Raw genomic sequence first — 21,438 nt, 5'->3', positions numbered from 1 at the left:
GCCTGTGCAGCCCCTAGAGTATAAGCTCCGTGAGGGCAGAGATTTTGATCTGTTCTGTTCATGGCTGCGTCTCCAGTGCCTAAGCGGTACCCGACACGTAGGAGATGCCTGGTGAATTTAGCGCAGGAGCGATTGTCTGGCCAAAGAGAAACTATGGCCCCTCCCAAACTAACTGCTTTACAAAAAAAAAAAAAAAAAAAAAAGAATAGGTACTGTTCAATGAGAAATATTATTTATAGAGGGGATTAAATCACCATTGCTGTTGGTTTCTCAAGTGCTCTATTTTTATAAGCTCTTAAAGCCTTCTGTGAAAAAAATTTTGTGTCGAAATATATATACTCTTAGGTATGTATATGACCTACATAGATATTAACACACATGGCTGGAAATACATATATATTCTCTACCAAAAAGATTTAAATCTTTATCATCTTTGTTTTATAAAATAACTCATACTTCTATGTACAAGCTAAAGCAGTCAAGGATGAAATGGTTTCACAGAATGGGATGTTTGTTGTGATAAAATGAAAAGGACGTTCCGGGGAGCTGCATATCAACAGCTAAAGTCTGTTCAGGTTGTAATGGCTGCGGTAATCGTGCTGTCATTTTATGTAGGCTCCTAATCTCTCAGCTTTCAAAACATTTAAGAGTTGATATTGAACAGATGTGGATTACATACATGGTGTTTCTCCGCTGCCGTCTCCAGCAAAGTGTATCTCTACTGGGTGAGGGGTTGGTAGCAAAGCTAGCTATGCAAAATAAAATGAGAGAGTTTGAAAATAGCTTGTGATTGATAAAGCACAAGTACCTCAAAGTAATAGAATTCTCAAAGATAATTCATTTATAACCCAAGTAGGGAAACAATGGTTTTACAAAAATTTCTGATAGGACCATTCTAGTGTTCTTATCTATGAACAGCATTACATTCTTTCTTCCCACCTGAAGGAACAGCTGTTAGTTTTGGGTTTGGTTTTGGGTTTTGGGTTTGGGTTTGGTTTTATGAGACAAACTGGAAAGCAACCTCATACTCCAAAAGGAGAAGTCCACCCGAAGTCGTCATAAATTATGTGGTTTCTCCCTCTCTCCTTACCTAACAGCCTCAAGATACAAAAGCTCCTCTACTTCCTAGCCTTCAACAAAGACCACTTTCAACACTTTTAACATACCTGTTGCGGGGGCGCCTGGGTGGCTCAGTGGGTTAAGCCGCTGCCTTCGGCTCAGGTCATGATCCCAGGTCCTGGGTTCGAGCCCCACATCGGGCTTTCTGCTCAGCGGGGAGCCTGCTTCCTCCTCTCTGTCTGCCTCTCTGTTTACTTGTGATTTCTCTCTGTCAAATAAATAAAATCTTAAAAAAAAAAAAATACCTGTTGCGTTAAACACTGGAAGATAAGGATGTTGAAAGACGCAGAATGTTAAGCTGGTTAGAACGGGAACAAAATTGAAAATAGTGAGGAAATGGCCAATTTGTTGTGGGAATGAGTTGTTGGACAGTAGAAACAATTAATTCTGTGGAGCTCCCCGTCCGTACATCCTTTGAAAAGTGCTGTGGTGGAGGAATCGTACTAACCAGCAAGAGACAAAGGAAAGGATGAACAATTGAAAAGGTGGAAAGCTTGTGACCACAGGCTCAGTCTCAATGTCAGATATCTCTTAACCTAAAATGAATGCAAGAGACAGCTGGGAGTTTGAGAACTTAAAGACTAAGCAAATTGTGAAATGCCTTTGCTAAAATTTTGGTCACAAGCCATGGATTATTACTTGGATCAAAGCCTGTTCATGTTCGCGCACTAACAAAGTTTAGTAGCTGGGTCACAAGTGCGCTGAACGGACGTGCTGAAGGCTCCCTAACGAGCTGTAGGTATTAGAGTGGAGAAAGAGGGATTTTTGAGTGTAGACAGAGCTATTCTGGAAAAAAATGTCCACAGACACACAAACAAGTAAATATAAAATATCTGAGCAAGTGGGTTAAAGCCTCTGCCTTCGGCTCAGGTCATGATCCCAGGGTCCTGGGATGGAGCCCTGCATCGGGCTCTCCACTCAGCAGGGAGCCTGCTTCCTTCCCTCCCTGCTTGCCTCTCTGCCTACTTGTGATCTCTGTCAAATAAATAAATAAAATCTTTTTTAAAAAATAAAAAATAGAATAGCTGAGCAGAAGGAAGAATAAGCCTAGTTTTTACAGTTCTCCAAGAACTGACTCCTATTCCTTGTGGTATAATGCATCTCAGGACTAAGTTCAAACTCTTCCTGGTTCACTGAAAATCTAGATCCCTAAAAAATTTGAAGAGCAGATTGAAAACCCTGAATTCTTCATTATAATACATTGGTTGCAGAAAACTTTTGTTTCATAGAAAACATTCAAGTCACAATTTTAACTTAGAGTGGTTTGTGTTGGTGCCAGTAGCTACTACCTGAGCAGTGTCTTCTTCTAAGTTACTTATTAAAGAAAATGCAGACATCTTTGTATAAAAATTTTTAAAGGATTCTAAAGAAGCAAGAAGAGTCAAGACGAATGTTATATAAAATCTTTTCTCTCAAGTAGTAATTTGACTTAGGAACAAAATGGTCTCAAGACCTAACCTGTTTGCAAATCGAACAGTTCTTACTCTGAGGTAGCAGGAGTTTTATTCTGAAGTCCACAAAAATTAGCTGACGGATCAAGATTAATACACTGATTGTCTCTGTTATGTTAGGAAATTTTATATAATACTTTTGAGTGTATGTGTTAATTTTAAATTTTTAATAACTAAAATATTTTTAAATAAAGTCTGACCCCATTTAGAATGTCTTTTTTTTTTTTTTTTTTTAGATTTATTTTAGGGGTGCCTGGGTGGCTCAGTTGTTGAGCGTCTGCCTTCCGCTCTGGTCATGATCCCAGGGTCCTGGGATCAAGCCCCCCACATCGGGCTCCTTGCTCAGCAGGAAGCCTGCTTCTCCCCCTCCCACTCGCCCTGCTTATATTTCCTCTCTCGCTGTGTCTCCTCTGTCAAATAAATAAATAACATCTTTTAAAAAAATAAGATTTATTTTAGAGAGAGAGATAGTGAGAGGGGGTGGAAGGCAGGCAGAAGGAGAGAGAGAATCCCAGGCACACTCCGTGCTGAGCATGGAGCCCAATGGGGGCCTTGTGCGACCTCATGGCCCCGAGATCATGACCTGAGCCGAATTCAAGAGTCGAATGACTAACTGAGCCACCCAGACACCCCTAGTATGTCATTTTCAATTCGACCTTTCTTCTCTTTAATCTCTTGGCAGCTGGGGGGTGGAGGTGCGGGTCTTTCAACATAATACAACATAATAAAAATTATGCCAAAGGAACTGGAGGAGACACTGGCCCCCAAATTACTTATGTTTATGCAAGAGGAAACATGTTGTTACAGGGGAACCATCTGATAGTCACCACCTTAACCAAGTGATCAAATTCATAGCTTTACTTAGAGTGGGACCGCCTAACATTTTGTGCCTCCTGAACTGATACAGTATTAAGTATGTAATATTTTGTATAAAGTACTCATGGCAGAAACATTTAAACAAGTTTTTTTGGACCTAGTTTTCAGTTTGCAAGCAAAACAGGGACAAGTTAAATGACAGTGAAAAAGTAATATGGCAAATATGGCAAGTCAGATTTTCAGAGTGCCTGGCTGACTCAGCAAGTCTTGGTCTCGGCATTGTGGGTCTGAGCCCCACACTGGGTATAGACATTACTTAAAATAATTAAAAATTAATTAATTAATTTAATTAATAGTTTAAAATAATTAAAAATAACATTACTAAAAAATAACTGGGTGGCTCAGTTGTTAAGCATCTACCTTTGGCTCAGGTCATGATCCCAGGATCCTGGGATCAAGCCCCGCATCTGGCTCCCTGCTCAGCAGGAAGATTGCTTCTCCCTCTCCCACTCCCCCTACCTGTATTCCTGCTTTCACTGTCTCTCTGTGTCAAATAAATAAAATCTGGGCGCCTGGGTGGCTCAGTGGGTTAAGCCGCTGCCTTCGGCTCAGGTCATGATCTCAGGGTCCTGGGATCGAGTCCAGCATCGGGCTCTCTGCTCAGCAGGGAGCCTGCTTCCCTCTCTCTCTCTCTCTCTCTCTCTCTGCCTGCCTCTCCATCTACTTGTGAACTCTCTGTCAAATAAATAAATAAAATCTTTAAAAAAAAAAAAACTATTAAAAAAAAAACAAATAAATAAAATCTTTTAAAAATAAGAATAAAATAAAATTTTAAAAAGTCAATGATTTTCATGAAAAAATTAGTAATTTTTATTTTTACTTCTTGAAAAATGAGAAGGGTCTAGTCTAGATTTAAAAGACTAACCTCTGTGGGGCACCTGGGTGGCTCAGTGGGTTAAAGCCTCTGCCTTCGGCTCAGGTCATGATCTCAGGATCCTGGGATCGAGCCCCACATCGGGCTCTCTGCTCAGTGGAGAGCCTGCTTCCTCCTCTCTCTCTCTCTGCCTGCCTCTCTGCCTACATGTGATCTCTGTCTGTCAAATAAATAAATAAAATATTAAAAAAAAAAAAAAAAAAGACTAACCTCTGAGGGGTGCCTGGGTGGCTTAGTCAGGTAAGCGGCTGCCTTCGGCTCGGGTCATGATCCCAGGGTCTTGGGATCAAGCCCCGTGTCAGGCTCCCTGCTCAGCGGGCAGTCTGCTTCCCCCTCTCCCTCTGCCTGCTGCTCTGCCTATTGGTACTCTCTGTCAAATAAATAAATAAAATCTTTTTTAAAAATTAAAAAAAAAAAAAAAGACTAACCTCTGAGATACAAAAACTATGTGCAGTGTGTAAATCTTGATTAATCCTGGTTGGGGAGGGGAAGCTATAAAAGATATTCTTGGGACAATAGGAGAAATTTGAATATGGATTGCATCTCAGATAATATGGAATTATTGTTAGTTTTTAACATTTGGTAGCAGTCATGTGGTCACATCTGAGACGTTCTATGCTTACAAGACGTGTGCTGAAGCGTGGCAGGGTGAAGAGTTATGATGTCCGCTACTACCATGTCTAGATAGAGCATATACATGTGCTTCCTCTCCTGTTCTTTCAACTTTTCAGTGTGTTTAAAAGTGTTATGTGTATAGTTGTGTAGAGATACAACTATCTAGATGTATAAAGAGATACATGGTAGGGAACCAAGGGAGGTCGACCTTTATTCTTGGAGAAGTACAAGTTATAGAAGCACTAAATAATTTTTAAAGAACTAACAAATTAATTTCCCCCTCTTTCTACTTTAGGCTCGAGAGAAAGGAAGATTAGACTATGCTAAGGTAAGTAGATTTTATACATATTGTACGGTTTCATTCATTCCAGTCTGGTGTGTGGTTTTTGTTTATATTTGAAAGGTCAGAAGAGAATCATCCCTTTCAAGGTTGAGGGACATTCCCTGTTAAGTAACAGGCGTCCGCAGGTAAGTGTCCTTACCCAGTGCCTACTTCATCTAGACCTTGGTGGTGTCGAGACTACAACAGTAAGCCAGATGAAGTGTTTTCTTTTGGGACATTTACAGTCCAGTGTGGGAGATAGATAACTAATGAACAACTAAATGGATACATCATATACAGTCATGTTCTGGCAAGTGCAATGAGGAAAAACAAAGTGGAGAAGATCACTCACCATTGCTAGAAAGATGCCTTTGGCATCTTTGGCTTTTTAGCGCCATTAGATAGTACGTGAGAAAGACCACACAGAGCCAACTTAGACTCCTAAAGGTAGTAGTTTTCACATCGTCTCTGGAGCTTTTGAAAACACATGGCTAAGTGCTGCATCACACCCTTTTTCACCAAGATCAAAACCCCCTGGTGGAGAGAGCAAGGCAGGGGGAGGGAGGAAGTATTTGAAAAAAGGCTCCACAGATTGTTCCGACACGCAGCCTTGGCAGTGCACCAGTGCAAGCCTCTGAACACACTTGGGTCACGTTCTGTGTCCCTCCAGGGACAAATGGAACATTGTAGCGGGAGCGTGGGACGCGTACAGCTGCTTGGCCCAAGGAACGTGCTAATCGTCTGGTCTAGGCAGTAATCAGGAGTCTCCCGGGTGTGAGCACACCTGCACTCAAAGACAAGGAGGAAGAAATACGAGCTGTAAGGGCAGGCAGTGGGACAGCTGAAACCCACCGTGATCTCTCGGGGCTTATCCAGAACCTCGTGCTCTCCTGACGGCCCACGGGGTGTCCGCCCATGGCTCCGTGCCTTTGCTCTCTTTTCCTTGACTGAGATGCAGTCCCTCCTTCTCTCTGTCTCACAAACTTTTGCTTCCTTTCTGAAAAACTAGATAAGAGCACCTCTAAACTGAGGGCCTCCATACGCATCACTCTTCTTAGATGTCGACTTGAGCCTTAACGTATCCGAACTCGGACCATGGACATGTCCTCCTGGGTCTCCCACAGGCATCTTAAAGTGAACTCACCATCTTGCGTGACATCTCTGGTCTTTTTTTTTTAAGTTTTATTTATTTAAGTAATCTCTACACCCAGTGTGGGGTTCAAACTCATGACCTCAAGATCAAAAGTTGCATGCTTTTGTAACTGAGCCAGTCAGGCAATCCTAAAAAGACCTTATTTTTAGAGAAGTTTTAGCTTCACAGCAAAATCAGGCAGAAAGGATCAAGAGTTACCATATCCTCTGACCCTACACGCACATGGCCTCCCCTACTATCAGTAATCTGCAGGAGAGTGACATATTTATTAGAAAAGCTACATCAACATATCGTCAGTACCCAAAGTCCATGGTTTACATCAGTGTCCACTTATGTTGTATCTCTTGGCCGTTTAACTTATTCTCTCTCCTGATGTTGACCCTGTCATCCCACCAGTCAACCCTGTGAGAATCTTAGAAGTGCCCTTGACAGCTCCTACTCCCTCACCCCCAGGTTCTTTACCAAGTCACGCCATTTTGGTATCCTACATAAGTTTTCTTAAATCCAACCCCCCACCCCCTTGATCTGTCTTCCATTATTTACGTTGAGTTTCTGACTGGAAAGCCTACTGACTGGTCTTCGTGACTTTGTCACCGCAAGTCCATTACTAGCTGGAATGTCTATCTAAATCATAAACCTGACAGTTTCACGCTCCTGCTGGAAACCTGTCATTGGCTCATGTCGTTTATAACGCAAATTCAAAGCTTGCCAGATGATTTCACCCCCCAGAGGGACTCTCCAGCTCTGTGCTCCAGCAGCACAAGATCACACAAAACATACTGTTTCTGTTTTCTATGCCTTGACTCAAGCTGTCCCCTCTGCTTGAAATGTCCTTCCCCCTTTATCAGCTACGCTGGTTCAGTTAGGATCATCTCCTACAGGTGGTCCTTCCTGGTTCCCCAGGCTGGATCAAGTGCTTTCCTTCATTCTTTAATACACCATGCATCTCTCAGGCCATTACTCTAATATTATGATGCCCCATTTATGGGACAGACCACACACTATGAGCTCTCTGAGGGCAGGGATAGTGTCTTATTTGTCTTTGTATACTTGCTGGTTAGCCTAGCGTTTGGCACATGGTAAACGGTGAGTGACTGAATGAGGGAGGAAGGCATGGAGGGAACGGATGAATGTAGAAAATAGAAGAGTAAGAAAAGAGAAGATGCATGAAGTTAGTTTCAGGAGAAAATCTGGTATAGGGTTCTTTTATCTCGGAGAGGAAGGATGCTTTTGATAAACATCATGGATATCAACAGGGTTAAAAAGATTGTTGGGGGAGGCGCCCGGGTGGCTCAAACGGTAAAGCATCTGCCTTCTGCTCCGGTCACTATCCCAGGGATCGATCCCTGGGATCGAGCCCCACATCAGGCTCCCTGCTTGGCGGGAAGCCTGCTTCCTCCTCTCCCACTCCCCCTGCTTGTGTTCCCTCTCTCGCTGTGTCTGTCCCTGTCAAATAAATAAATAAAATCTTAAAAAAAAGAAAATTGGGGAAGACTGTAATATACTATCTTAGAGATAAAGGCTGAGATTTTTCTGTGACAGTAAAAGAAAGGTAACCAGAAAAGTCAGCACAATTTGGCAATAGAGTGTTGATAATTGATATTTATTCATGACTCAGAGAACTCCCATAGGATTTTTTTATTACAGAGACACATGACAATTGAAGAGGTTAAGAGAAAGGAAAAAATATGATGCACAGATAGAAGACACCCCTGGGCCAAGCAGAGGCTCAGCCACCAACTCACTGCAAAATTTGATGATCACTTAACCTCTCTGGTCTTTGGTTTCCTTCATAGAAAGCAAGCCATTGAGATAAGCGCTAGTCAGTTCTTCGGGCCCATTCCAAATTCGAGAGGAGACATTCTTCTTGGTGGGGGGGGAAGGGGGGTTGGGCATTCTTATCTTGTAGACCTGAGGTCCAGATTCATTCCCTCTTCCACTTTGTCCACCCAGCCACTATGTATTGGACCGTTAATATGTGCAAGTCGCTGTGCATCATGGGCAAGACATGCGGGCCTTGCCTTCACATGCTTCCTCGACTCAGACCTCCCTATCTATTTTTTTTTTTAAAGATTTTATTTATTTATTTGGCAAACAGAGATCACAAGTAGGCAGAGAGAGGGGGAAGCAGGTTCCCTGCCGAGCAGAGAGCCCGATGTGGGGCTCAGTCCCAGGACCCTGGGATCATGACCTGAGCCAAAGGCAGAGGCTTTAACCCACTGAGGCATCCAGGTGCCACCAGACCTCCCTATCTAAAGTAGCCACTCCCCAGGGACACCTGAGTGACTCCATCTTAGTTGAGATGGAGGTTAAGCATCTGCCTTTGGCTCAGGTCATGATCTCAGGGTCCTGGGATCGAGTCCCACATCGGGCTCCCTGTTGAGAGGTGAGCTGCTGCTGCTTCTCCCTCTGCCTCTCCTCCCAGCTCGTGTTCTCACTCACCCTGTGTGCACTCTCTTGCTCTCTCTCTCTCTCTCTCTCAAATAAATAAATAATCTTTAAGAAATAATAATAGAGTAGCCACCCCCCCTTTCTCTATTTTTTCTTAACATTTATAGTCATCTAAAATTATCATTTTCACTGAGTTGATTGTTTCTGCTTTTTCTCTTTCGCTGAAACAACAGAGCTCTAAAGGCAGGGCCTAATTCATGGTAACATCATCTGCACCCATCACAGGCTTCTATATAGGAGGGCTTGGTGAATGCATGCACGTGAGTTGCATTAGTGTTATTCTAGAAGGGAAGGCAGTTCTGGGAGGTCTGGAATGGAGTATTGTAGACTTCAATGAACTATTTTAAGAGTACACTGACTATATAACACAGTCCATCTCAACGGTCAGTAGCCCTAAGGTTGCCTTCTGAAGTGCCTAATGACAATATTTCTCATGCCAGTAAACAGAACCCAGCCCTCTGGAATATGTGGCACAGTTCTGACACTTAAGGGCCGAGTACTTGATCTAGGCAATTAATCTACATTTATCATCCTTACACAGACCTACACCCAAGTAACATGGGGAAATTATATCCATCCCTTCCACGTACGGGGGAGGTACCTGCAGGGTGCAGTTTATGATACTGTCTCCGTGTACTGAACTGTGGGCCCATAGTATACGTATCATGACCCCAGGTCTCTTTCTCTCTGTTCGGCATGATCATGGTGCTCGTGCTGACCAATGGAGGCCCCATGCTTAGCAGCTCAGGGCTGCCCTTGTGGGGTTATCTGTAAGAACTACATCTGGAAAACTCCGCAGCCATTTCTGGAGATCATCATGAAATATATTCATGGCTGGAAATTTTGTTACTTCCAAGTGGTATTTACCCCAAAACCAAATTTTTTCTGAAAAATCCGATTTCGAGGACCATGGAAAATTATTTTGGCCGTGTGTTCTGCGGCCTCACCTGCCATCTCTCAAATTCTGTGGGTCTTAGCAGGGCGAGGAGGTAAAGGGAGAGATAGAAGAGGTGGTTGTTTCCAAAGCATTTTTGGCAGAATCTTGAGACTGTCGCTTTCTGCAAAACTGTGGTCTGTACTCAGTCACTCAGATAAGAAATGGAATTACTTTTTAATTGAGCACCTGGTGTGATAGAGTGTGGAGATGAATGCTTTACACCCCCACGGTGCCTTTCATCTTAAGATACCAAAGTACTCAACAACTATTCATTCATTACGTCTCGCCCCCCTCTATCAGGCAGTTAACACACTCATGAGCCACTCTACCTATCATGGAAACTCATCCACCTGGAGTCCGGGCAAGGCCGGGGGCGGCTGTGTCACTGTAGGGCAATTCCACACAGTAGCTTCTAAAATAGAACAACAAGGAACATCTTCCTTCCCTAGTTAAAACTGAGGAAGTTCTAGAAGACAGAATGTAATTATCCAAAGTGAGTATGACCCAGAAAGCTGGTGCTAGCACTTGAGCTCATATGCACAATGCGATGGGGATCTTAATTACCGCGATGGGTCTGCAGCCCCCGGGGGGTGTATCTCAGATTCCATTCCATGCTCCTTGGGCTTCCGGCCCCATGGTCAAACTCGGTGGATTCAGTGCGGAGCTAGAGGAAAGAGTGCCACCTATTGAACTGTTAAGAATTCATGGGTGCTTGTTGGGACTGGTGGAGAAGCTTCTCGGACCCCACTCACGCTTGGTTTGCTATGGTAACATATATATGTCGGATAGAAAACGAATATGTTGACTCCTCTTGCTTAGAAAAACATCTACAAACGTCTGTGTATTTTCCCCAGCTGGAGCAGAGCGTATGCCTGCAGTTCAGCCCTACTGCTCCTCGAAACAAGCCTGCTGCTAAAAGACTGAGGCAGATGGTATTTTTACCACTTCAGGCAAAACATGGCACCTATGGTTCGGCTTTCTACAATTTTAATTTTTTAACACTTCCAAAATGGCTGCTTAAATCTCTCCAGCCTAGAGATGCAGACTTCTCTCCCAGTTTCTTTTTAATAATTGCTGCAGATGGGGGCGCCTGGGTGGCTCAGTGGGTTAAAGCCTCTGCCTTCCGCTCAGGTCAGGATCCCAGGGTCCTGGGATCGAGCCCTGCATCGGGCTCTCTGCTCAGTGGGGAGCTGCTTCCCTCTCTCTCTGTCTGCCTCTCTGCCTACTTGTGATCTCTGTCAAATAAATAAATAAAATCTTTTTTAAAAAATAATAATTTCTGCAGATACACAGGCAGGAATAAAGAGTACCTAGGTGGTCAAAACCAGACTCAGTCATGTGCTTTGCCGGCCACCGGCTCATTCCTTCACAAGACCCTGGATCAGGCCTTGAAGGGGGAGCTTCATTGACCTTCATGCTCATTTTGACACAAAGACCTATATAGATGGTTTATAGGAGCTTTCTTTACAGTCCTCTCTAGTCTTTTCCTGGGCATCCTAATAATTTTCCCCATGACGCAGTACAGAAGAGAGAGTTGCTTTTTTCATGTCTTCCTCCTGAGGTTCGCTCTAAGCGTAGAGTTGCTCAAGGTTAAGCACCGGGAAAAGAAAGATCTTGCAGGTGTTAATTCATTACGCATCCAGTTTTCAGTTGAACGTAAGAGAGAGATTATTTTTAAAGGAGTGGGGTTTTGACGCACCCTCTCCGCTGGGGTCTGTTCAGGGTTGCGGAGAAGCACGAGCTTCTGGCTGTGTCCCACCACACTCAGGCTCGGTGTCCAGAGCCGCTCTTCTCCTCCCTCCCCGCCCTCAGAAGGCCTCGCACATTCTGTTTTATTATAAAACGAATTTGCATAGGGTACACATTAAAATTCTCTTCCCACCAGCAAACAGGGTTGTCCGCAGACATTTGCATTTCCTCGCATATCATCACTTCCCTTCAAGAGGAAAAAAGAGACTTTCCTCTCATGTCATGGTTCTCCTTTCCAAGGTTTGCCCCTGTTTGTCTTTTTTTTTTTCTTTTATTATCCATAAATTGCTTCCACCATTTTGCTGCAGACTGAGTCCAAAATTCTACTTTTTTGGAGCTTGAGTATAGAAAATTTTCTGTAAATATTATTGTCCTTTCTTTACTGACAAAGCCAGACTTTTTTTTCCTTTTTTTTTTTTTTTTTTTGGCAGACAGTTTTTGCCTGCTCGTTCTCTCTCATAACCCTAGCTAACTGGCTCTGAGAATTTTTCACATTGGCACATTGAGAGACCAGATGTTACTGTGTTTTCTCTTCTGCATACCCCTTTCTTGGGCAGATGCTGCTTCTCCTACCCTGGGACTTCACATTAGCTCCTTTGGTAGAGTGGTCCATACGGCATCATTGGATGTACTAAATCTCTCGTTTCCTCAAACCTCCTGAAGTTGTCTTTACATTTAGGATTTCTGTTTTCGTGGTAACAACAGACACTGTATAGAAGCATGGTCATTTTCTCCCATCTTTTCCCATAAAGAACTTGTGATCCAATTAAATGAGATGTTTATCATAGTGTTTAATGAAGAAAATCCAAATACCAATGATGATATGGGTGCAACTATGTAAAATTTTGATAAAGACTGGAAGAAAGCATTAAAAACATAAATATGGGCATTAAGGTGATAACACTTCAGCATGCTTTAAAATAAATACATTTTCTTTTTTTTAATAAGATTTTATTTATTTATTTGGCAGAGAGAGACACCGCAAGAGAGGGAACATAGCAGAGGGAGTGAGAGAGGGAGAAGCAGGCTCCCTGCAGGGCAGGGAGCCCAATGCCAGGCTCTGTCCCATGACCTTGGGATCATGACCTGAGCCTAAGACAGATGCTTAACAGCTGAGCCACCCAGGTGCCCCGAATAAATATATTTTCTTTTTAAGATTTCTGGTTTTGAAATGTGGACTCACATATTTAGAATTTTGACCTGAGCTGCGGGGAATTGACAAGTAACTTGCCTGAAATCATGTGTTTAGTGACATAACCAGAATTTAATTTTAGACTCCTAAAAAATTGCATGTCTGCTTCTGTGGCAATAGGCAGAAATACATGGTTGGAAAATGTCATTTTTGTACACTGCGAGTTTCTGTGCTAGACCTCCTGTAGTGGTTGAAGTGATGGAAGACAATTGAGGAAAACGGAAAGCTAGCACTGAGCAGGCCTTGCAGGTGTTGATCTGATGACCTAACCACAGCACAGGGATAGGTGCTAGAAGGGACTGCCAAGACTGCCATCTGAAAGCTTGAAACCCCACCTCCACCCCTTGTTTCCTTAAAAACCAGATAAAAAGGGACGCCTGGGTGGTTCAGTCTGCTAAGCATCTGCCTTCGGCTCAGGTCATGATCCCAGGGTCCTGGGAGTGAGTCCCACATCAGGCTCCCTGTTCAGCAGAGAGCCTGCTTCTCCCTTTGCCCCTCCTCCTGCTTGTGCTCTCTCTCTCTTAAATAAATAAATAAAGTCTTTTAAAAAATAAAATAGGGGGGCGCCTGGGTGGCTCAGTGGGTTAAGCCGCTGCCTTCGGCTCAGGTCATGATCTCAGAGTCCTGGGATCGAGCCCCGCATCGGGCTCTCTGCTCAGCGGGGAGCCTGCTTCCTCCTCTCTCTCTGCCTGCCTCTCTGCCTGCTTGTGATCTCTCTGTCAAATAAATAAATGGAATCTTTAAAAAAAATAAATAAATAAAATAAAATAGGGCACCTGGGTGGCTCAGTGGGTTAAAGCCTCTGCCTTTGGCTCAGGTCATGATTCCAGGGTCCTGGGATCGAGGCCCTCATCGGGCTCTCTGCTCAGCGGGGAGCCTGCTTCCCTTCCTCTCTCTCTGCCTGCCTCTCTGCCTACTTGTGATCTCTGTCTGTCAAATAAATAAAAAATCTTAATAAATAAATAAAATAAATTCTAGGGGCACCTGGGTGGTTCCATCAGTTATGCAAGTCCCACTGTTGCTCTCAGCTCAGACCTTGATCTCAGGGTCATGAGTTCAAAGCCCCATGTTGGGCTCCATATACCATATTTAGTATCTTGAACCAGAGTCATGCCTTACTATGAGCCCTCAAGTCTTTTTGCAAAACAGTTGCCCTTTGGACATGCATTCATCCCTAGTCATCAAGCTAGTTTTTTCCTCCTTAAGTCTCTGAGTATGTTATTTTACATTTATCCCCAGTGACTATCATCTTGCTTTGATGATCTATTCCTCTAATTTCTTAATGTTATTTTAAAATTAGATTCTTGTTCTCTCAGGTGTTAGCAATCCCACACACTTCAGTGGCATCAACAGACTTGATGGTCATAATCTCTGTTCCCCTGTGGATCATGAATAATATTAGTAAATTCTATCAATAATAAGCCTCTTTGTGACATCATAAAATGTGCCATTCTCTCCATTGTTAACCCAAATACTATTGATATTATTTGAATTCAATTCTCTACATAGTTGCAGATATTTTTTTTTTCTTCAAATCGTATATTCCTAGCTAGCTGATCTCGGGTTTCTAATTTTATATGTAAACTGAGAAATTAGTTCACAATAATAATATTTAGTGGGATAGTCTCTCTCAATCTTAAAATTACCATTTTGAATTGCTGACATCTAAAAAATTACATAGCTACATAATATCTGTCATTCATCAGGAAGCTACGGCAGACTTAGATTGTTGGTGAAGACCAGTTTTTAGTTGTAAGCCTGGAATCGTGTACGGTTTTGCTCACCACTGTACTCTGAGGGCCTAACACAGTGCCTGGCACACATACTAGGTACCAGATAAATATTTGTTGGATTAGAGTAGAATAGAATGAGCGAATAACCCAAGATAAACCAAATGTTTGTGCCTCGATTCTGTTCTTTTCATTGATAAGGCGTATTTGGCTCTGCCTTTGTTCTTTTTCCCTCCCAAGTATATTTGCAATCAGATGGTTACATCCTCTATGCTTTGCACTCCCTGGGTTGAAACAAAGATTCACTTGGGGTAACCTTTTGAATCGTAGTCTAGAAAGCGAACTAAAAATGCCCTCCAGGCTGGTTCTGTGGGTGACTGCTCTGCACTGTGGGAGACCTGGATTCAATTACTGCTCCCAGTTAGTGGCATCAGGAGCCACCTGTGCATAGGACGTGCCTATATGCCTTTATGTGGAGGATAGAGCCTTCTGTCCCCTAGAGGAGACTGTTTAGTCCATTGAAACTGTTTTAAGTAGATCGAAGGAAATACCATTCCCTTTCCTTGTCTAAAAACAGTGGCAAGGCACGGGCTTTCCAAAATTATGTTCTTGAAGAGAAAGAAAAGGGAGGCACCCCCACGTAGACCCCGAATGTGGTTTCAGTAAGTAACAGGTCTTTGTCATTACCTAGATTGATACTTCCAAACTCAGACACTCATCTTACAGCCTGGTTTTATACAGAATTGAAGGTTTTTGTGATTTCAGCATGATCGGTATCAGAAAGCTATAATCTGTTTCGTTGGCACATGTGAAGCCATTCTCTCACATTCCCCCACATTTCCCCACTTGCCCCATCAGGAAGAGCACCGATCCTGGAGGAGCTGAACTGCCTTTCCTGAAATGGCAAGGTGGCAGTGCCACCTCTTTTTTCAAACAGAATTACTGAGATAATGGTCGAGATTACAAGAACTGCAGCATTGGCTAGTGATGTGTAAGATGCTACTAAAGCTTTTGGCCAAGTGGATCCTGTCTCTTCCCCACAAATCTGATTTGCTGGCTTGATGAAAGATATTATCTATTCACCGGATCATAACAAAGCCGGAGGTGGACCGCTAAAGACAGATTCCTGCATAGTGCGATGGTGCCCCCTGTAGAAGGTCTCCCAGTCCTAGGTCTAAGGAAATTACACTCACCTTTATCTTGGATTCAGCTAAAAAGACGTGTGCTCCTCCTTAAAAAGGTTGTAGGCCTTTCTACGTGCTATGATCTCTGTGCGATGCCTACCCTAGTACACGTCTCTCATTGTGCACTCTGCTCAAGACACACAAAACACTTTGATCAGATGGCTCTATCAAATTCTATCTTTGAATCCCTTCGTTTTATGGAGAAGAGATCAAATAACCTCACAGTGCCCACACCGTTGCTATCTCACAGAGTCATGATTCTGTCCAGGTTCGCTGACTCCGCGGGATCTACTCTTTACCACCATACAGCTTCTCGGAGGACTTAGACCTACTGTGAAGCAAGCAAGGGAGAATGTGAATGCAGGCTCTGGTTTCATGAACATCCGGGAGATGTGATGCCTCACTCTATAGTCCAACATCGTTCTTGTCTCAGAAATAGTGATTATCTAGTAAATGACTGTCTTACAATTTATGTTTGCTGATCTAGTGCAATAATTATGGGGATTTTTTTTTAACTGGCAAGCACTCTTCACTCTTCAAAGAAAGGTTTATGGATATAAACATTTAAAATGACTTCTCGTTACCATTCTCTTGAGGGAGGCAAGGATCTATGTTAACAAATACACCTTCCGTAACTCCGTATCGTAGAGATCTCCTTCTGGAAGAAGTGTTCATCCCACAGGTGTGGGATGAATAGTTACATGGCACAGACAGTAACTGGTTCCTGCATTTGCCCTCAGTCTGATGTAACCTGCCTGGAAGATAACGTCACCGTTGTAACTCTCAGTAGATAGAGTCTTTCTGTTGTTGGACACGGACTTTAGTGATGGAAGTCTTAGATGTGTTTAAGCTCATGTTGTATCAGGATACATGTTAGGATATTAGAAATCTAGGGTCATGTAGACAGCAGTGGTAGTGATAGTAGTTTTGAGGCAAGTGATCCCCAGTTACCAGCATCCAAATGCTAAAGCAGACAAAAAATTGAGACATAAGGAGGAATTAAGAAATGGATACGTAAGAAATGTACGCACGTACTTTATGTGTTCCACAAATAACCCCCAGGACTGTCACATTCCTACATGACCTGATTGCTCTCATCCCACAATATTCTTTTTTTTTTTTTAATTTTATTTATTTATTTGACAGAGAGAGATCACAGTAGACAGAGAGGCAGGCAGAGAGAGAGAGAGAGAGGGAAGCAGGCTCCCTGCTGAGCAGAGAGGCCGATGCGGGACTCGATCCCAGGACCCCGGGACCATGACCCGAGCCGAAGGCAGCGGCCCAACCCACTGAGCCACCCAGGCGCCCCCCACAATATTCTTTTTAATTAAATAACCAGCATAGTATTCATCATGAGATTACAGAGTTTAGTATTGATTCACTCCTATAAAAAGCTACAGGCAAAGAGTGGCTCGTTGTGGCAGTCTATAACCTATGATATGTTTTGCTTTTTGAATTTCAATGTGTATAATTAAGCTCCTCTTTGGAATATGATACTAAAAATAAAAAATTATTTTTGAATCAGAATTCAGATAAATCTGAGCTTATTTATAAAGAGTTAAATTTTCCTTCAGAAGACATGATTGCTCTCCTATGCAATTTAAGCCTCAATTTAATATAATTCCATATTACTAACCTCAAATTCCAATGAAATGCCAATGGAAGTTTATAAACTAAGAATTAAGTTCTAGGGGCGCCTGGGTGGCTCAGTGGGTTACGCCGCTGCCTTCGGCTCAGGTCATGATCCCAGGGTCCTGGGATCGAGTCCCGCATCGGGCTCGCTGCTCAGCAGGAAGCCTGCTTCCCTTCCTCTCTCTCTGCCTGCCTCTCTGCCTACTTGTGATCTCTCTCTGTCAAATAAATAAATAAAATCTTAAAAAAAAAAAAAAGAATTAAATTCTACATTGTGGTCCATCTGAGTGCCTGGGTGGCTCAGTTGCTTAAGCATCTGACTCTTGGTTTTGGCTCAGGCCATCTCAGGGTGGGGGGGATCGAGGCCCACATAAGGCTCTGCACTCAAGGGGGAGTCGGCTTGAGATTCTTACTCCCTGTCCCGCCCCCACTACCCGCCCATGCATGCACTCTCTCTCAAATAAAATAAATCTTTTAAAAATAAATAAATTGCACATTTTGGTCCATTTAATTACATTTTGGAATCAGATATATTAGCTCCTACCCTGAGCTACATACAAGTTGAAACTGTCTTTCTTAAGGAGCAAGCACTACTTTTTTTTTTTTTTTTTTTTTTAATTTATTTGAGAGAGAGTAAGCACACAAGTCAGGGGAGGGGCAGAGGGAGAGGGAGAAGCAGAGCAGGCTCCCTGATGAGCAGGGAGCCCAACATGGGGCTTGATCCCAGGTTCCCGGGATCATGACCTGAGCTGAAGGCAGACGTCCAACCGACTGAGCCACCGGGCGCCCTGAGAAGGAAGCACTACCTTGCCTGAATTCTCTGCCAAGGAGTCAACAATTTAGGTCAGTCTTGAGTATGCCAGTAAAATGTTTTTAGCTACATGAAAATACCTCTAAATACATACATATACATGTATATGTAGGGGTACTGAACTCTATACATATGTATATATGAGTGTATGATTTTGGATTATTTGTACATATAATAGGGATGTATATATTCAGATATGATCATTTGTATGAAATGAGCTATTTGGTTATGAAGCTATTCGTGGATAGTAGCCCACAGCACAGACTCGTAAATGTGCTCCGCTAAGACACCGTGTCTTGAATTGAGCTCTGAAACAAATCTCACTGGTTCACCCAGGACATCATCTTATTGCCACACATCATCTTATTTGTTCTTCTTAATAACTTCATGTGGTATGATATGATCTTTCCAATTTTACAGGTGAGGGCTTAGAGAAGTTGCCTAGCCCAAGATCACACGTGTCCAGGGCCACAGTTTCCCTACTAATGTTTGCTCATTGCCTCTCTACAGTTGTTTTTCATATTATGAAACAGCAGAAATGGATTAACCGGTCTTAGGAGGAGAAACCTCATCCCCTTATTGGATTAAAAAAGGTTCCTGTGTGGCTTCATCTGGGGGTTTCTGCTCTGGTTCTTGAAAAACTGCCCTATGTGGAAATAGCAGCATTTTGTCCCTCCCAGAGCATACCTCTTCTCTTAACTCCCATCTCCACAGGCTTCAGGTCCCAAGACTCAGCAAGGGAAAAGAAGAGCAGAGTAACAAATGCCATGTGTGTCACACATGCTCATACAATTATACAAAGTGATCTTAATTCTGCAAAAGAATACAAAGAACTTATTTTAAAAGTATTGTAAAGCTTAATACATATTACGGGAGTTTTCCAGACTATTTTACAAAAGAAAAAATACTCTGATGTTTTATAAGAGAACGGAAAAATGTTAAAGTATGGGCTAAATTATATTTGTCCATTTGAACTCATTAGTCCTTTATTCAATGACTTTTTTCCCCAAGATTTATTTATTTAGAGAAAGAGAGAGCGACCGAGACACAAGCAGGGGAGAGGCAAGGGAGGGAAGAATCCCCAAGCAGACACCCTACTGAGTGCAGAAACCCACCCAGAGCCTGATCCCATGACCCCAAGATCATGACCCCAGCAAAATCAAGAGTTGGGCGCCCAATCAACTGAGCCACCCAGGTTCCCCATCCAAGGACTTAAATGTAGTATGATGAGCCCTGCGATTGCTTTTATTTAATTTTTTTTGAGAGAGAGAAAGGACATGTGCATGAGGTGAGGGGAGGGGCAGTAGGAGAGGGAAAGAGAGAATCCCAAGCAGGCTCCACAACCAGCACAGAGCCCAACACAGCGGCTCAATCTCACAACCCTGAGATCATGACCTGAGTGGAAATCCAGAGTTGGACACTTAACCAATTGAGCCACCCAGGTGGCCCCCAAGATTAGTTTTAAAAAATAGTGAAAACAGGACGCCTGGATAGCTCTGTTGGTTAAGTGGCTGCCTTCAGCTCTGCTGTGATCTCAGGGTCCTGGGATCGAGTCCCACGTTGGGCTCCTCACTCACTGGGAAGCCTGCTTCTCCCTCTGCCTTCTGCTCCCCTGCTCGTGTGCGTGCTCCCTCTCTTGCTCTCTCTCCTCACCCCACCCCACCCCCGGCAAATAAATAAATAAATAAATAATCTTTAAAAAAAAAATAAAGTATAGTGAAAATGACATGAGGTAATGATGTCCTGTGATTGGGTGAAACAGCAGGTACCATTACTGCAGTCAGAATCTTTGGTTGAGATTTTTGGTAAAAATAAGTTTTCACTATTAAGGAGTTAAGTAAAAATATGTTAGTTTTGTGACTTAAAAAGTGGAGGTGATGATATCTGAGCCTTATTCAGGGCCTTAGTTTAAAAAATAAAAAGTATGACCTGAAGAATATACCTAATCAATTAAAATATTTATGGCCTTTTTCTTAGCCGAAATGTGGAAATTTTCCATTTCCAATTCTTACTGACATTTGTTCTGCAGTCATATGGCATTTTTAGTTATGGTTTTTATTTTATTTTTTTTTAAAGATTTTATTTATTTATTTGACAGAGAGAGATCACAAGCAGGCAGAGAGGCAGGTAGAGAGAGAGGAGGAAGCAGGCTCCCCGCTGAGCAGAGAGCCCGATGCGGGGCTCGATCCCAGGACCCTGAGATCATGACCTGAGCCGAAGGCAGCGGTTTAACCCACTGAGCCACCCAGGCGCCCCTAGTTATGGTTTTTAAAAATGTATATATTGTAATAGAGATGCGTGGTTAATATAAAAATGGCTACGGGGCACCTGGGTGGCTCAGTGGGTTAAGCCGCTGCCTTCGGCTCAGGTCATGATCTCAGGGTCCTGGGATCGAGTCCCGCATCGGGCTCTCTGCTCAGCAGGGAGCCTGCTTCCCTCTCTCTCTCTCTGCCTGCCTCTCTGTCTACTTGTGATCTCTCTCTGTCAAAATCAATAAATAAAATCTTAAAAAAAAAAATGGCTTCAATTTTCTGTCATATCTGTAAATAGAGTTTTATCCAAAGCTATTTGACTTAATGTATTTCTTAAAATCTATGATGTAGGGGCACCTGGGTGGCTCAGTGGGTTAAAGCCTCTGCCTTTGGCTCAGGTCATGATCCCAGGGTCCTGCGATCGAGCCCTGCATCGGGCTCTCTGCTCAGCAGGCAGCCTGCTTCCCTCCCCTCTCTCTGCCTGCTTATAATCTCTGCCTGTCAAATAAATAAATAAAATCTTAAAAAAATATATCTATGATGTATAGTGAAAAAATTTGCCCTTGGGGCACAGGTTTGCAAAGGACATTATTGACATAGATAGGTGTTCTCTTCCCAGATGAAATTGATATGTCTCCCAGTTCACATATGAGTGAAAGGAAAAGCATTATACCATGCTGCTTAAGAGCAAGAAGTATTTGGATCTTGACTCCAGCACTTATCTTCCATGTTACCTTGAGCAAGTTAACTCTTGTCTAAGTTTGTTCATCAGTAAAATAAGAATAATGTTAGTAGCTACCTCATAGGGCTGTTGTAAAGATTGAAGATACGTATGTCTTAGTGCTGGGCACACATAAGTACTGTGAGGTTGTCTTTGTTGTTACTGCTAGTATTGTTATGATTATGGGCTATTTTAATATTGGGAATTGTACCATTCTTGTCCTTTGGCACATGAATTCATGTGCTCGAGGAAGAAACTAAAAATTCTCTTATTTCGGGGTGCCTGGGTGGCTCAGTGGGTTAAGCCTCTGCCTTCGGCTCAGGTCATGATCCCAGGGTCTTGGGCTCGAGCCCCACATCAGGCTCTCTG

The 21,438-nt window shown here is 43.0% G+C and overlaps 1 protein-coding gene across 2 annotated transcripts in view; it reads left to right on the top strand.

The window, feature by feature from the left end:
• The window catches only part of PDSS2 (decaprenyl diphosphate synthase subunit 2), a 256,809-nt gene that overhangs the window by 222,209 nt on the left and 13,162 nt on the right, over positions 1 to 21,438 (top strand). Inside the window, exons 7-8 of one of the 2 annotated variants that reach the window (XM_047733753.1) lie at positions 5,231 to 5,263; positions 15,328 to 16,804. In XM_047733753.1, the coding sequence (XP_047589709.1) occupies positions 5,231 to 5,263; positions 15,328 to 15,354 (60 nt within the window). In that variant the 3' untranslated portion in view covers positions 15,355 to 16,804. Of the gene's footprint in view, positions 1 to 5,230; positions 5,264 to 15,327; positions 16,805 to 21,438 lie in introns of those variants that run through there. The other variant, XM_047733752.1, reaches the window with a different exon arrangement.

Source organism: Lutra lutra, chromosome 6 (genome assembly GCF_902655055.1).
Source record: "Lutra lutra chromosome 6, mLutLut1.2, whole genome shotgun sequence".
In the NCBI taxonomy this organism is placed as follows: Eukaryota; Metazoa; Chordata; class Mammalia; order Carnivora; family Mustelidae; genus Lutra; species Lutra lutra.
The sequence above is the reverse complement of the archived record's forward strand: the minus strand, read 5'-3'. Positions and strand labels throughout refer to the sequence as shown.